Source organism: Tupaia chinensis, unplaced genomic scaffold, assembly GCF_000334495.1.
Source record: "Tupaia chinensis unplaced genomic scaffold, TupChi_1.0 Scaffold000140_1, whole genome shotgun sequence".
In the NCBI taxonomy this organism is placed as follows: Eukaryota; Metazoa; Chordata; class Mammalia; order Scandentia; family Tupaiidae; genus Tupaia; species Tupaia belangeri.
In genome coordinates, this window is record NW_006159610.1 from 3,514,130 (window position 1) to 3,529,609 (window position 15,480).

At 42.3% G+C, this 15,480-nt stretch overlaps 1 protein-coding gene across 1 annotated transcript in view; it reads left to right on the forward strand.

The window, feature by feature from the left end:
* Positions 1-1,157: 1,157 nt before the first annotated feature.
* STMP1 (short transmembrane mitochondrial protein 1) overlaps positions 1,158-15,480 on the forward strand; it is a 19,044-nt gene continuing 4,721 nt past the window's right edge. The window contains exon 1 of the mRNA XM_006145013.3: positions 1,158-1,727. Coding sequence (XP_006145075.1) covers positions 1,173-1,727 — 555 coding nt within the window. The 5' untranslated portion in view covers positions 1,158-1,172. The remainder of the gene's footprint in view (positions 1,728-15,480) is intronic.

Genomic DNA, 15,480 nt, shown 5'->3' on the forward strand with positions numbered 1-15,480 from the left:
GTGAAAAAGTGTCTTTTCATGGTGTCCCAGGTGGGGCCTTGAATGTGGTACTATTATTAGGGCAGGGTGGGGGCCTGAGGGGTGTGATTGAGTTCTGGTAGATATGCAAGAGGAGAAGGAGACCAGAACAGGTAGAAAACTTACAGGAACACTGTTTAAGGTTCTGCCCTCTGTCATTTTGTGATGCCTTTAGACTTTCCACTCACCAGAATGGTGAGTCAAATGAGCCGCTATATCTTTTTTTATTTAAAAAAACTTTTAATTTGATTTTTTTTTTTTAAATTTGACCAAAGAGAGTGAGAGAAGGGGAAAGTGAGAAAGCAAGCTGCCAGCCTCCCCCATGTGAATCCAGTTGTATTACCAACACACCCCCTGCCTGCCCTCTGAACCTGATTTTTTTTTTTTTTTAAAGAAATTGATTCATACAGTTGAGGTTTCTGTGAACTTCCTGGTCCCACTCCTAACCATAGATCCTCCTTTCCATAGATCACTCATGGTCAAGAACTCATTGTTGATCTTTCCCATTTTTTTAAGTGATTTTTGCTATCAGGCACATGTGGTCCAGAGACAGAGACAGAGATACAGAAAGCAAGAAAGCATCCCCTCAAGGGGAGGGGGCACCTGCAATCCATTCTCCGTTCTTCTCAGAGGATATTGGGCACCCATGTACATGTACCGCTCTCCCCCCATGAGTTTCAAGCCCACTCTCTGGGAATTGAACTGCTGTTGTCCATGTGAGAATCCAGCACCTCAACCACTATGCCACCCGATGGCCCCTCCCTTATTTTATACATCCAGTACATATATGTGTGCTCACAGGCATTAAATAGTATTGTTTTGCAGATTGTTAATCTTTATATATGAGTCATACTGCGTAGAACAATTTGCAAGTTACTTTTTTCACTCAACATTATGTTTCCGATTATTCCTCATGGTCACTTATTACTGAGTAGTACAATAGTTACAACATGCCATCATACGAATACCCTAATTTAAACATTGGCAGACTTGTACGCTGTGCAGTATTTCGCAAATGGTGCTGCAAGGGTGACTGTCACACATGTCTCCTTGGGTGAGACACATGACAAGGAAGGGGCTTCTCTGGGTTGGAGAACTAGAAACACAAATCCTGCGTTGAGGGTTAAGAGTCTTTCTCTAGGCGGGGCAAGGTCATGACGACTTGGACTCCGCTGTGCCAGACTCCAGGCCTCTATCCTGACTACAACACACATAATCTCTGTGATGGGTCAACTCGGGTTGCACAGCGCACAGTGGAGCTTCACAAAATACCCTCCTCGCTGTCCTCAGAGTCCGCGTGGGCTCATGTGGCCAGAGCTCCAGGCGGTCCCGCTGCGCACCTAGGGATGGGACCCTGCTTCCTCTCGTCCTTCCGGTCACGCAGCCCTATGCCGGGTTGTGCTGGGAATAATCGAGTCCCTGGCCCGGGCCCTGGCTTTACAGAAGCCGGAGGAGGCTCACTGCTGCCCAGCCAGGCTTGGTCCTTGTTCCTCGCCGCTCCGCCCGTCCAGGCAGTGAGCCGGGCGGTCCGCCAGGTGGCGCTGTGGGCCGTTTCCGGGCGCGGGAGAGGCATGGGAGTGGGGCGGGGCGTGACCCGGAAGCGGACGGCGGGTTCCGCCCCTCGCGCCAGGGGAGGCAGGCTCCCACCGGCCCGCGGAGCTGCAGCCAGCCTTCGCGCCCTCCTCGCCGACATCATGCTCCAGTTCCTGGTGAGTGGAGCTTCCCAGGAGTGGGGCCGCAGCCCCGGGATCTTCCCAGGGGCGCTGGAACCCAGCAAGCCGGCCTGGGCGTGGGTCCCGGCGTCCCGAGACGCCCGCGCCTGGTCACCCGCTGTCGGGTGGCCTGTGGTTTTTTCTTCGCGCCTCCGCCCCGCCATCCCGAAACCTGGAGGTGTGAGAAGGCGCGGACGTTTTCCTGGCGGCTCGTGTGCGGCGCCCCGTGCCACCGTGCAGTGTCCCGGGGGCAGCTCCGTGGGCCGCCGCGGGGCTCAGGGTCCCCTTCTGCGCCCCCTCCCCGTCGCAGACACCGGGCCCGTCCCCGTCCCCGACTACACACCTCCCGGTTGGCGGTTTTGAAACGGAGGGCCCGGAGTAAACCTCGGAAGCCGCCCCTCGAGTTAGAGGCTCAGGGAACCCTCAGACCTACACTTTTCAGACTTCGAGGAGTGAGTCAGACACTGGTATACAACTAGTTTTTCCGAAATCCTCTTTTTTTTTTCTCCCCCGGTGAAAATGAGTATCACCATGAGTAAGCAGATTATTCACGGCTCCTTTTTCGAGTTAAAAACGAATTTTCTGGCAAAACTCAGTGTTTTTCAAATTGCTTAGTGAAGTTTCCAGAACAGATCACCCATCGTTGTCCCAATTGAAAGTTTTTCTTCCAAGTTACTGTGTCCAAAACTTGATGCTTTCTTCTCTAATGCTAATCATAGGCAGGTATTCCTAGTATCTTTTAGGTGGTCAGTGGAGATTTTGGTGCTCTAGAAATAAGATGATTTCCCAGATGCTGTATTCTTTATGAAAGTGATTAAAACACAAAAGAGTGTCCCTTCTGCCCTTTCCGAAGATGATCATTGTTAAATCCAATTAGCCAAGAGAGAGTATCCTTGATATAACCAGCTCAGCTGTCAGGGTCCTGCCTTCTCAGGGTTGCCTCTCTGCCTCTGGGTGTTTCTCCGGTGTCCTAACTAGGTGTTTAGGAGTTAGGTCTGATTACCGTCATTTACTAGGAAGAAACATTTGGTTAAAAGCCTATCAGCGTCCAAGCCTAAGAGGCTGCTACTGAGCTTCCTGATGAAGCTGTTACACATCAATAAACTGGGAGGACATCTCAGTTACAATGAACTTTCTTAGTGCTGCAGAATGGACTTGTTTTTGGAGTAAACATCTGCTGTGTAAGCATGGATTCTGATAGGAGAATTCAGAATTTTCAGCAGAGATTGATGCAGTTTAATGATGAAGTCATTCGTTAAACTCCTAGCTCAGAAAAGGGAACACTGATGTCATGCCCTGGTTGAGAGAAGCAGGTAGTAGCATTACTTTTCACATCAATCTTTTGTCAGATGATTCACTCCATCTTGGAACCTTAGCAAGGCTTTTTGCTTTCCGTCATTTCATCCGTAAAACGGTAGCCATTATGTCTTAGTGCTTAAAATTCTAAACTCCAGGATTAGACTGTTGGATGTGAACTCTGTCTCCATTGTTTTGAAGCTGGGGGAACTGGGCAGGTTATTTACATTTTCTGTGCTTTAGTTTCCATATTTGAAAAATTGGAACTCACTTCAAGGTTTCATTGTGAGGATTGAACATAAGTTAATATATTAAAGTACTTAAAAACAGTAGGACCTGCAATAAAGATTTAGATATTGTTCCGTTTTTTCCTTTATGTGTCAGTTGAACTCCAGTTTAGTTTCCTCTAGAAATGGAGGTTAGCTCCCTCAGAAGGTACGTGATGGGAAAGGTTTGGAAGTGATAGCAGCAGTCATAAGTTAAGCATGTGGCCTGTCATCTCCCAACTTGGAACCCTCCAGGAAGTTTCCTACAGTCGTTCCATGGGACACCATTTGGAAACCACGGCACTCGATTCTGCTGCTTATGCATCCCCTTCATCGTTCATTCCTTCGATTAAAATACTTGCCTGCCATCCCTGATTCAACAACTTGTTTCTGTAAGCCCACTGCCTCTTTTCCCCTTCCTTTTATAGCACTCTCCTAAATTACAGAACAGTTTCACTGCAGTTACTTTAGGAAGCTTTCCAAGGCAAGCCTAGCTGGTGGCTTTGTGCGTGCTGCTGGTGGCTCTGTTACTTTTGTCCTTTATTGCTTTTCTCACCTCTTAAAACCAGCAGCACTTAGTACTTATTTTTTTCTATTTCATTAATTCAGCTATATTATTATTATTTTTTAAAGAATTACTTATTTAATTTTATTTATTCATATATTTTCATTTGACCAGAGAGAGGGAGAGGGGGAGAGAAAGTGAGCAAGAGAGCACGCGCGTGTGAGAGAGTAAGCGAGAAAGCAAGCCACTAAGTCTGGGACTGGAATTATGGTTGGCCATATGGGAGTGTCCAGTGCCTTAACCACCATGCCCCATGCTGGTACCTAATTCAACTAGATTATTAAATTATGTTTCCTTCTGTGTTTTCCTTCTGCTTTTTTATATTCCCTCTTTCTTTGGCACTGGCTGGACAGAGACAGAGGGATAAAGCACCCTCAATGTGGCAATCCCTTTTCCTCCATTTTTCTGCCCTGTCAGGACTTTAGGTACGCGCACACACGTGCCTGGCATGTTTCTCAAGCCTGTCATACTACTGAGTCCGTGACTTGAACTGTACAGTTAGCCATATTGGGTCTGGCTTCCTCAACCACCAGGCTAGCTCAGCAGGTGGGACTCTTAAGTCATCGTATCTTTTTTTTTTTTTTTTTTTTTTTTTGAGAGGTTTTTGCTATAGGGCACGTGTGCTCACTAGAAAGACAAGAGACAGAAAGTGAGAAATCACCCCTCCAGGGGGGATGGCCACACCACAATCCCTTCTCCATTCTCCTCTCGGGATCTTGGGCACGCATGCTCACGCACCCGGCGTGAGTTTAAGCCACCGGGTTTGGGACTGGAACCATGGTCGACTACATGGGAATTAAGCGACATAGCCATTACGCTAACCGCTGGTCCTAAGTCATCGTATCTTTAATATCTCCTCCCTAGGCTTTTGGATTCCTTATCTCAGTATTTTTCAACGCTCTTTCACATTATAACACACCAGGACTATTATTTTTGGAAGAACCACACAGAGTGAGGGTGACAGGTCTGGGCGCACTAGCTGGTCCAAGGGCCAAGGGGTTATATCTTGGCACAGCAGTAGGGAAGCTGCTCTATCTAATCTCTCCTGGTTTTTGCTGTATGTTTTTTTTTCCTGCTCTTGGTTACTGTGTGTTGTTCAAGTCTCAATCTTTGCTCTAGTCTCGAAACCAACCCTTAGGGAATATGTAATGCAGATGCCCTTCACCTGTTTTCCAGCACATCCAAAACTACCTGGATCTCTTAATTTGAAATGTTGACATAATTTGTGATTTATTTCTCTCCTTCAGTATCCATGCCATTTACCTGTTATGTGCCTGACACATGTGATATTTACTTGCCATATAATTTTGGTAAATTAAGTATTTTGTGCCTTAGATTCCCCAACGTAACCTTGGCAGTAATAGAAATAGTAAAGACGTGAGTTAACTAATAGAAAAAAAGTTGGAATGCTACCTTGCCCATAGTAAGCATTCAGTAAATGCTAGTTAACGTTTTAAGCCATTAGGTGTTTGTTACCTTGGGAAAAGATCTCTGTATATTCCTACTGCCAGCTTCAAAGAGCAGTCTTTTTTTTTTTTTAAAGGATATTTATTTAATATTATGTTTTAATTTGACCCAGGGACGAGTGTGTGTGTGTGTGTGCATGTGTGTGAGTGTGAATGTGAAAAAACAAGCCACCTGGTCTGTAACTTGAACCACCACAGTTGGCCATGTGAGAGTCTAGTGCCCCAACCATCATGCCACCTGCTGGCCCCTCACAAAGTAGTCTTTACTCCACCCTCAGACTAGCAACACTAGCTGGTTTTGAATTGAAAGGATCAGTTTAGGTTCTTTAGTCCAGCTAACATGCTGGTGATGCTTAAGTCTCTGCTTCTATGAGGAGCATCTGGTTTATGTCCTGCTCACTTCAGTTACAGCAGACTCGCTATTTCCTGTGGTAACTTCGTTCATTTTGCTCACTGTCTTATGTGGTTCTACTCCTCGATGTTACAGAGCGATTCTGACCTACATGAGACACTTTTCCAAAGCAGGTTCTCTGTCCTTTCCCTTGCCTCCTTTGGTTCTTCTCTCTTGCTGCTGCCAGAAGAATCCTCCAGGATCAATAGCCTTACTCACATGCTCAGAAACTGTCAGTTGGCCCTAGTAAAACTAGTCATAACTAGTTTTACTCAGTTTTCAAGGTTTGCTAATCTATCCCTCGATATAAATCCTGTTTCACTGGGTTGTCGGAAAAGTCATGACATGTTTTTCTATGCAAAAATGCATCACAACTTCTCCAACAACTCAATAGATTGAGTAACTAATCTTACTGATCCCTAACCACACTGCAGACCTTTTTGTGTTCATAGCTTCCCTCATGGTTTCCCTTTATCCTGTTTGTCTTTCCAGCGACTCTTCATGATCCAACTCCTACCTTTTTCCATGAGGCCTTCCTGATAACTGAAGCTCCTGAAATTAATTCCTCTGTGAATGTCTTCACACTGTAATAGTCCCCTTGTATCCATAGTTTTCTTCTCCACAGTTTTACTTTTTGCAGTTTTAGTTATCTGTAGTCAACTGCCATGCAAAAATAGGTTAATTCAGTGCAGTACAATAAGGTATGTTGAGAGAAACCACATTCACATAACTTATTACAGTATATTGCTGTAATTGTTCTATTTTATTACTAGTTATTGTTAATCTCTTACTGTGCCTGATTTATAAATAAAACTTTATCATGTGTATATAGGAAAAACATTATATATGGGTTTCAGTACTATCTGTGGTTTGGGACATCCACGAGGTGTCTCGAATTATGATCCTACTGATTTATTTAGGTCTTACATGTCTTTCATCAATGATTTATCAATCTTTTCACCTTGTATGTTATATTTCTGGATATTTTTAAATTTTGTGTTATTGGAGTGTTTTTAAAATTCCATTTTCAAATTTTTGCCGATAGAAATAAATGCTAATAATTTTGGTATATTGATCTTTTTATCCAACTACATTGCCAATATTTTAGCTCCAGTAGTTGTAGATTCGCTTGGAAGTAAATAGGTGAAGGCCATATTATGAAGGCAATCACTTACCCAGTGAAGGCAAATACTGAGTTTTGTGTTTTCCCCCCACTTGCCAGAAAGAGAGAAAGAAAGAGAAAACACCGCTCAACAGGGTGTGGTCACAGTCCAGTCCCTTTTTCTCCCAATGCTGCATCCCATCAGGATTTGGGGCATACACACACATGGGCCCAACATGTTTTTCTGGCTATCAGGGCCAGAATTCAGACCTTGTTTGACCATGTGGGATCTGGCTCCCTGTGCACAGGACTTACCCACTGTGCCAAGGGAGGCCTAACGCTTTTGTTATCTTTCCCAGTTTTTATTACTTGTGTACCTTTCCTCCTTCTCCCCGCCCAAGGCAGTATCTCTAGGTTGCCCAGGCTTTTACTTGAACTCATGACACTCCTGTCTTAGCCTCCCACATAGCTGGAGCTAGAGGCATATGCTTCTGTACTTGGCCATCCTTCCTTCCTTTAGACATATAAGCTAGGATTTCTAGTAGAAGTAATGAGAATAGACATTCTATCATAATTTTGTTTCTACTTTCAGTCAAAATGCTTTTCAAGTTTTAGTATGATGTTTGTTGTGTTGGTGATATTTTTAACAGGTTAAGGAAAATCCCTTATTTCTAGCTTAAGCATTTTAATTGTAATTGGCTATTGAATTTTTTCATGCCTTTTACCCATCTGGTGATTATATGATTTTCCTTCTTTGATATATTATTATACATTATATTTGGGACAAGCAGATGGCATAATAGTTATGCTGGACTCCCACATAGTTGACTGCCATTCAAGTCCCAGACCCAGCTTAAACCTCAAGCCAGGCGTTTGTGCATGCATGCCCAAGATCCCGACAGGAGAATAGAGGAGAAGGGATTGCAATGTGGCCATCCCTCCTGGTGGTGGGGGGGAAGAGAGATTTCTATCTTTCTGTCTCTCTGGCATGGGCACGGCCCAATAGTGAAAATCTCTCTAAAAAAAGAAATGTTATTATATATTATATTCATAAATTTATAATACAAAGTACTTAAATGATGTGGCTTGTTGAGATCATTGTTCATTAAGTGATGTGCTTGCTGCATCATTGTGCCTTCATGTGTTTAGTCTTGACTTTCAAGAGTGGATCATAAAATCCATGAGGGCTGGCCTTGTGGCCTAGTTAATTAAGGGAACCAGATTCCACTTGGCTGTCTATGGTTTGAATCCTGGCCATGTTGGCTTGAAAAACATGCTGGGTGCATGTGTGTGCATGCCCAAAATACTAACACAATGGAGAAATACAGGAGAGGAAATTGTGATGTGACACCTGCCCCCGACCCCTCCCCCATCCCCTGTTTTCACGTTCTGTTCCTCTGTAGCCAATGCCCCGTGCCTCTGGTGATTAAAAGGTGATCATAAATTCCACTCCCTATCTTACATTTGCATTTCCCAAGCATATGATTAGTCTAGAGGCCTACAAAGTCATAGTCAATACTTTGTAGTTGATTTAGTTTATTTAGGTTAGGTCTTCTTTTTTTGCTTGATTACTACTAATCATAAGATATTTAAATATTTGAATAAGCTATTGAGAACCAGCAAACCAGTTCTACTTGGTATACCTTTTTCCAGAGTGTTACTGGCTGACTTTTTCATGAGTGTCCCTTTTTAATTTTCTAGCTCAATTAAAGAATTAACGGCTTTACTTTTTTTTTTTCTTTCTTCATTCTTTAAGAAAAATTACTGAGTGTAAAACCTAGCTTATTCTTCTTAATAATATGCTTTTCTGAGTGGTAGCAGAAGGGATGGATATGTTATATCCTCAGCAAATTTTTATTGTATGCAATATGGGTTTTATTATTACTTGAAGCAATTATGAAATACAATTGGTAATGTTCTTCATATCAAATTTAAAAACTAATTGAAGAAAAGGGTCAATCTTTTCGCTACCTTTTTGGAATGGATAGGTCTTCTGATTCCTTCTCTGAGACTATCATTTAAACAAAATTTCTTAAAAAAGTTTTTTTTTTTTTTTTTTTTTTTATGTCAAGGGGTGCATATACCTGAGAGAGAGGGGAAGGAAGCACCCACCCCCTGCCCCAACGGACCTGGTCACACCACAGTCCTTTTTCCTCCAGTTTGCCATCCCATCAGGTTCCTGGGTGTTCATGTACATACGTGACATGTTTTTCAAGCTGATAGCTCCAGGACTCAGACCCTGGTCAGCCATGGAGAAGCAGCTTCCTCTATGCAGCAGCTAATAACTGTGCTGTGGGGTCAGCCCTGTATTTTATTTATTTATTTTAATTTAAGATTTGGGGCACACATGCCTGGTGTGTTTAAGTCACTGTGTTCTGGACTTGAACCACACAGTCAGCCATGTGGGATCCAGCTGCCTTAACCATAACATCACTGGCTGGCCCTATTTATGTTTAAATTTTTTGGGGGGAGAGGTATAGGGTGCGTGCACCCGCCAGGAAGAGACAGAGAGACAGAAAGCTAGAAATCACCCCCCAGGGGGGATGGCCATGCTACAGTCCCTTCTCCTCCATTCTCCTCTTGGGATCTTGAGCACGCACGCACATGTGTCCAGCATGAGTTTGAGTCACGGGTCCGGGACTTGAACCACGGTTGACTATATGGGAGTCCAACGACATAGCCATTACACTAACTGCTGGTCCCTCTATGTTTAAATTTTAAAAATTGCTTCTATTTATTACTTCCTTGAGTAAAGGAGATTCAGAGAGAGGGAGAGCCAGTACCTGTAACAGGGTCTTGATACCACAATCTACAGCCTCATCCAGTCCCAGATTGCATGCATGCATGTGAACAAGATATTCAGAGAGTTCTGTGGATGCAAACCTGGCACCTTTCCATGTGGGTCAGCCTTGCAGAATTTCATTTTTACCTCTGTACTACTATTTGGCCCCAATTTTTTTCCTTCTCTTTTTTTCGGAGGTCAGGGGATAGAAGGAGACACCCTTAACTGGGTCTCATCACATCATGATCCCCTCCCTCAGTCTTCTAGCCTGCCAGGATCATGAGCATACATTCAGGTCAACCTGGAATCCAAACCCCAGGTCACCCATAAGGCTCCAGCATTGCATAGTGGTGTGCTACCTCCGGTGCCACCATAGCTGAGCCTCAGCATATCTTTTATTAATGTTAGCTCAGGTGTACCTTTGGATTTCTTGTCAATGTGTAGATTTTCTCACCTCAGACTATAAATATTTTAGGTATGCTTTTTTTTTTAAAGCTATATTTGCTAAATGAAATTAGATTATTTTTAGATTTTTTAAAATCCCTGTCAGTAAGTAAAATGATTCAGATTCTATATCACAAATTGGGTTTGGGTGTGTTGTTTTTGAAAATGTAATTTGATGAATCATAGTTATGATTTGTTAGATACTTAGGGTTATTGTCAGCCACTTTGTGTTAGTGGCAGAAGCCATCCCCCAGGTAAAAATTGTAGCTTTTATTAGCTGATCACACACACACTTTAAAAAAAAGTTGTTGCTTTTTGTCTATATTTGTAATAGAGTATGCTCGTACACAAGTGACAGAGAGCTTGGAGTACCTCCATAGGGTCTGATCAAACCCCAATCTCTTTCCTCCAGTCTTCTAGTCTGTTGGATCTTGAACATTTGTGTCCATGCCTGGAGTATTTCAGGCCAACTGGATTTGGATCATGGTGTCATGGAGCTGGACACATAACTTTGAGTTTTGAAAAATTGTTGAATAAATAATGAGGGAAGTCAGATTACCTTGGAGTTGGCTTAATTCTTTTTAAGACTCAGTGATTTTTAATGTTAATAAATAAAATAGTGTGATTAATGTGCTCATGTGTATCCGTATATAAAATAGTCACTTGAAAATATTTTCTGTGGAGCCCTCATATACAGAGCTAGTCATTTTTTTGAGCAGTCCTTGCATTTTCTCTTCTGACTTTTCCATTTTTTGAAGAATTATTTTATTTATCTTTATTTATTTATTTATTTTAATTTGACCAGGGAGGGGCAGAATGAGAGTGAGAGAGAGAGAGAGAAAGTAAGTAAGCCTCCAGGCCCAGGACACAAATCTCAGTTGGCCATGTGGGAGTCCAGCACCCTTAACAATCATGCCACCCCGGAATCCCCATTTCTATTCTTTTTAAACATGTGACCAATCTGGAAGTTGTAGGTTGTTTTCGACTTCCTCAGTTTTATCTTGTATAGGCGACACTATTTTACCAAATCTTTATTTTTTAATAGCTTCTATAATAGATAAAATTTACATACCATGGGACCAGCAGGTGGTATAATGGCTATGTCGCTGGACTCCCATGTAGTCGGCCATAGTTCGAGTCCCATACCTGGTGGCTTAAACTCACGCTGGGTGCGTGAGAGTGCGTGCCTAAGATCCTAAGAGGAGAATGGAGGAGAAGGGATTGCAGCATGGCCATCCCCCCTTTGGGGTGATATCTCACTTTCTGTCTCTCTGTCTCTCTCTTGTCTTTCTGGTGAGCACACGCACCCTATAGCAAGAATCTCTGCCCCCTCCCCCCCAAAAAAAATTACATACCATACAGTTCACCCATTTAAAGTGTATGGTTCAGTGTTTTTTTGTTGTTGTTGTGTTGTTTTTTGTTTTTAAGGACTTATTTTATTTATCTTTATTTATTTTAATCCAACCAGAAAGGGGCATAGAGAGAGAGAGAGACAGAGAAAGAGAATAAGAAAATGAGAAAGCAAACCACCAGTGTGGGCCTAACCGTGGTCAGCCATGTGAGAGTCCAGCACCCTTAACCACACCACCTGTTGGCCCATGGTTCAGTGTTTTGTGTTTTTTTTTTTTTTTCTGACAGATTTTCGCTATAGGGCACGTGCGCTCGCCAGAGAGAGACATAGAGACAGAAAGCGAGAAATCACCCCCCAGGGGGGATGGTCACGCCACAATCCCTTCTCCATTCTCCTCTCAGGATCTTGGGCACGCCACGCACATGCGCCCGGCGTGGGTTTTAAGCCACCGGGTCCGGGATGCGAATCGCGGTCAACTACATGGGAGTCCAGCGACATAGCCATTACGCTAACTGTTGGTTCCTAGTGGTTTTTAATATGTTAACAGGATGTACAGCTCTCACCACTGTCTAATTTTTTAAAATGTATTTTTTTTTTTATTTCAAGAGAAGCAGATTTATCAACAAAATACTAAGGAACTTTGCCTAAAACTTAAAGCCAGGAAACAGGTTAGTATTCTGTTCAAGTAGTAGGTACATGAACCTTTCAGCAGCTCAAAACAGGACAAAAATCCTTAAAACTGGAAAACAAAGCCTAGAAGAAAATCAGCAATGTTTTATTCAAAAGTCATAAAATACTATTTCACCAGTTCAGTCTCATGTACTTTATCTTCTCTTGTGGTTCGATCTTCCCGATTAAATTCTGGTATATAATATTCAACTCCAGACTTGTCCCTGTTCAACTCCAGACTTGTCCCTATGATTAAGTTGGCCATTTCCTAGTTGTGAACTCTTATTTCTATGTGTCTGTATTTAATTTTCCTAGTATAGCACTCCCTTGAGAACTTCTAGATCTGGTCTGGTGTTGGTAAATTCTTTCAGATTTTGTTTATCTGAGAATATTCTAGACTTTTCTTTGCATATGAAGGATAATCTTGTTGGGTACAGTATTCTTGGTTGAAATTGCTTTTCCCTTAACACTTTGAATATATTTTCCCATTCTTTCCTCTCTCACATTGTTTCTGTTGAGTGGTCCCTGTTAGCCTGATGGGATATCCTTTGTAGGTAACTTGACATTTCACTCTTGTCGATCTTAGTATCTTGTGTTTGTGGTTTTGGTCAATCTGGCTATGATATATATGTCTTGGAGAAGATCTTCTGGGGTTGATTCTATTTGGGGTCCTTTGTATCTTTTGGGTCTGGATCTTTGAATGCCTCTCTAGGTTTGAAGTTTTCTTGCAGGATTTCATGATTATCAATGCCCTTATGAGTCTCTGCCTTCTGGGATACCAATTATCTGGATGTTTGGATGTTTGATGGTATCTAGTATTTCTCATACATTATTCTCATTTTTTGGGCAATTTTCTCAGTCTTCGAGGTGGATTTTTCTAGGCCAGCGATTCTATCTTCTACATCTGAGATTCAATTTTTTTGTGTGATCTAATCTGTTTTTAATACTTTCAAGGGAGATTTTGACTTCCTGTATTATAGCTTTCATCTCTAACAGGTCCATTTGATTCTTTTTTATAGTGTATATTTCCTCTTTTAGATCTTGCAAGAATTTCCTCATCTCCTGGAACTCGTCAGCTCCTTTCTCCTGCCTCTTCTGCAGTTTATTGTTTCTCTTCTCTTCCATCTCTGTTAGCTTTGTCACTATGAATATTCTAAATTCTTTATCAGACATTTCCATGAGTTTCATTATACTATCTGAGGATAAAGAGGAATTATTCTTTTCCCTAGAAGGAGATGTATTTTCTTGCTTTCCCATATTTCTTGTGACCCTGCGGTAATTTCTAGTCATCTGATAGATTGTGTGTTTCTTCCTAATTCCTTTCTTTTTTCTTTTTTTGGAGAGGTTTTCACTATAGGGTGCGTGCACTCGCCAGACAGACAGAGAGAGACATAGAGACAGAAAGTGAGACGCCGCAGTCCCTTCTCCTCCATTCTCCTCTTGGTGGGCACGCACGCACATGTGCCCAGCGTGAGTTTTAAGCCACCGGGTCCGGGACGCGAATCGCGGTTGACTACGTGGGAGTCCAGCCGCATAGCCATTACGCTAACTGCTGGTTCTCTCTTCCTAATTCTTGAAGTTCAATCTGAGCATCCCAGATTGAATTTAAGCATGCATTCAGAGGCGTGCAGAAGGAGGTGATCTGTAATCTCTCTTCTGTTTTCACTCTTTGATTCCATGGGAATAGAGGAATATTCTGACCCTAATAGTATTCGATGTTTGGATCCTGTTCACTTGGACCTATCTAGACACTTAGTGAGAAGAAGCCCCTAGAAATGAATCTGGAGGAAAATGTCTCAGCAGAAAATCTTAACTTTTGGTCAAGGGAAGCAATATTTCAGAGCTCAAGTTCAGTATCCATCTCAGGATGGGCCTGGCCTCCACCACTGTCTAATTTTATATCAAATGTCTCATTATCTCAAAAAGAAACTTCTTACCCTGTAGCGTTCACTTGTCATTTACTTCTTCCCCCAAGCCCTGACCAGCTACCAATTTATTTTGTGTCTCTATAGATTTGTCTACTCTGGATACTTCCCATAAATGGAATCTGATGGAATCCATGGAATGGAAGATCATACGTGATCTATTCTGACTGCTTTTCACAAAGCATAATGTTTTTAGGGTTCATCCATGTTACTGCATGAATCAGTACTTCACTCCTTTTTATGGCTGAATAATATCACATTACTAGATCATTTTGTCAGTGATTTCATCAGTTAAAGGATATTTGGGTTGTTTCGTTATCTTACTAGAGATATTTGTGTACAAATTTTTTAGGCGAGTACATGTTTTCAATTCTCTTGGATATATATACTCTATACTCTAAAGTGGAATTAGCATATGGTAACTATACTCAACTGTTTGAAGAACTACTAGACTGTTTTCCAGAATGGCTGCATCATTTTACATTCCCACTAGCATTGTTTGAAAGTTCCAATTTTGCCACATTTCCATCAACACTGGTTTTTCTTTTTTTATTAAAGCCATCTTAGTGGGTGTGACATGGTACATTGTGGTTTTGATTGCATTTCCTCAATGACTAATGATGTTGATCATCTTTTAATGTGCTTTTTGGCCATGTTTATCATCTTTGAAGAAACATTTTCAAATTCTTAGCCCATTGGGAACCAGCAGTTAGCGTAATGGCTATGTCGCTGGACTCCCACGTAGTCGACAGTGGTTCGCGTCCCGGACCCGGTGGCTTAAAACTCACGCCGGGTGCGTGTGCGTGCGTGCCCAAGATCCCGAGAGGAGAATGGAGGAGAAGGGATTGTGGCGTGACCATCCCCCCTGGGGGGTGATTTCTCGCTTTCTGTCTCTATGTCTCTCTCTGTCTGTCTGGCGAGCGCACGCGCCCTATAGTGAAAAACCTCTTAAAAAAAAAAAGTTCTTAGCCCATTTACAAATTTTTTATTTTTGTTATTCAGTTGTAAGAGTTTTTATATATTGTGGATAGAAGTCCCATAATAGATACATGATTTGTAAAAACAAAATTTTTAAGGAGTTTTTACCTTAGAGACAGTGAGAGGGAAAGTGAGAAATCACCCCCTGGGGGAATGGCCACACCGCAATCCCTTCTCCCCCATTCTCTTTCTGGGATCTTGGGCACACATGTACACCTACCCAGTGTGATTATCAGGCCATTGGATCTGGGACTCAAACCAGGTTTGTCCTTGTGGGAGTCCAGTGATGTTACTGGTATGCCATCTGCTGGTCCTGATTTGTAAATATTTTATCCCTTTCCATGAACTGTCTTTTACATTCTTTGATGCTGTTCTTCGAAATACAAATATTTTTAATTTGTTTTTTGTTTGTTTGTTTGTTTTGTTTGGAGAGGTTTTTTTTTGCTATAGAGTGTGTGCACTCGCCAGAAAGACAGAGAGAGAGAGACAGAAAGTGAGCAATCATCCCCACCCCC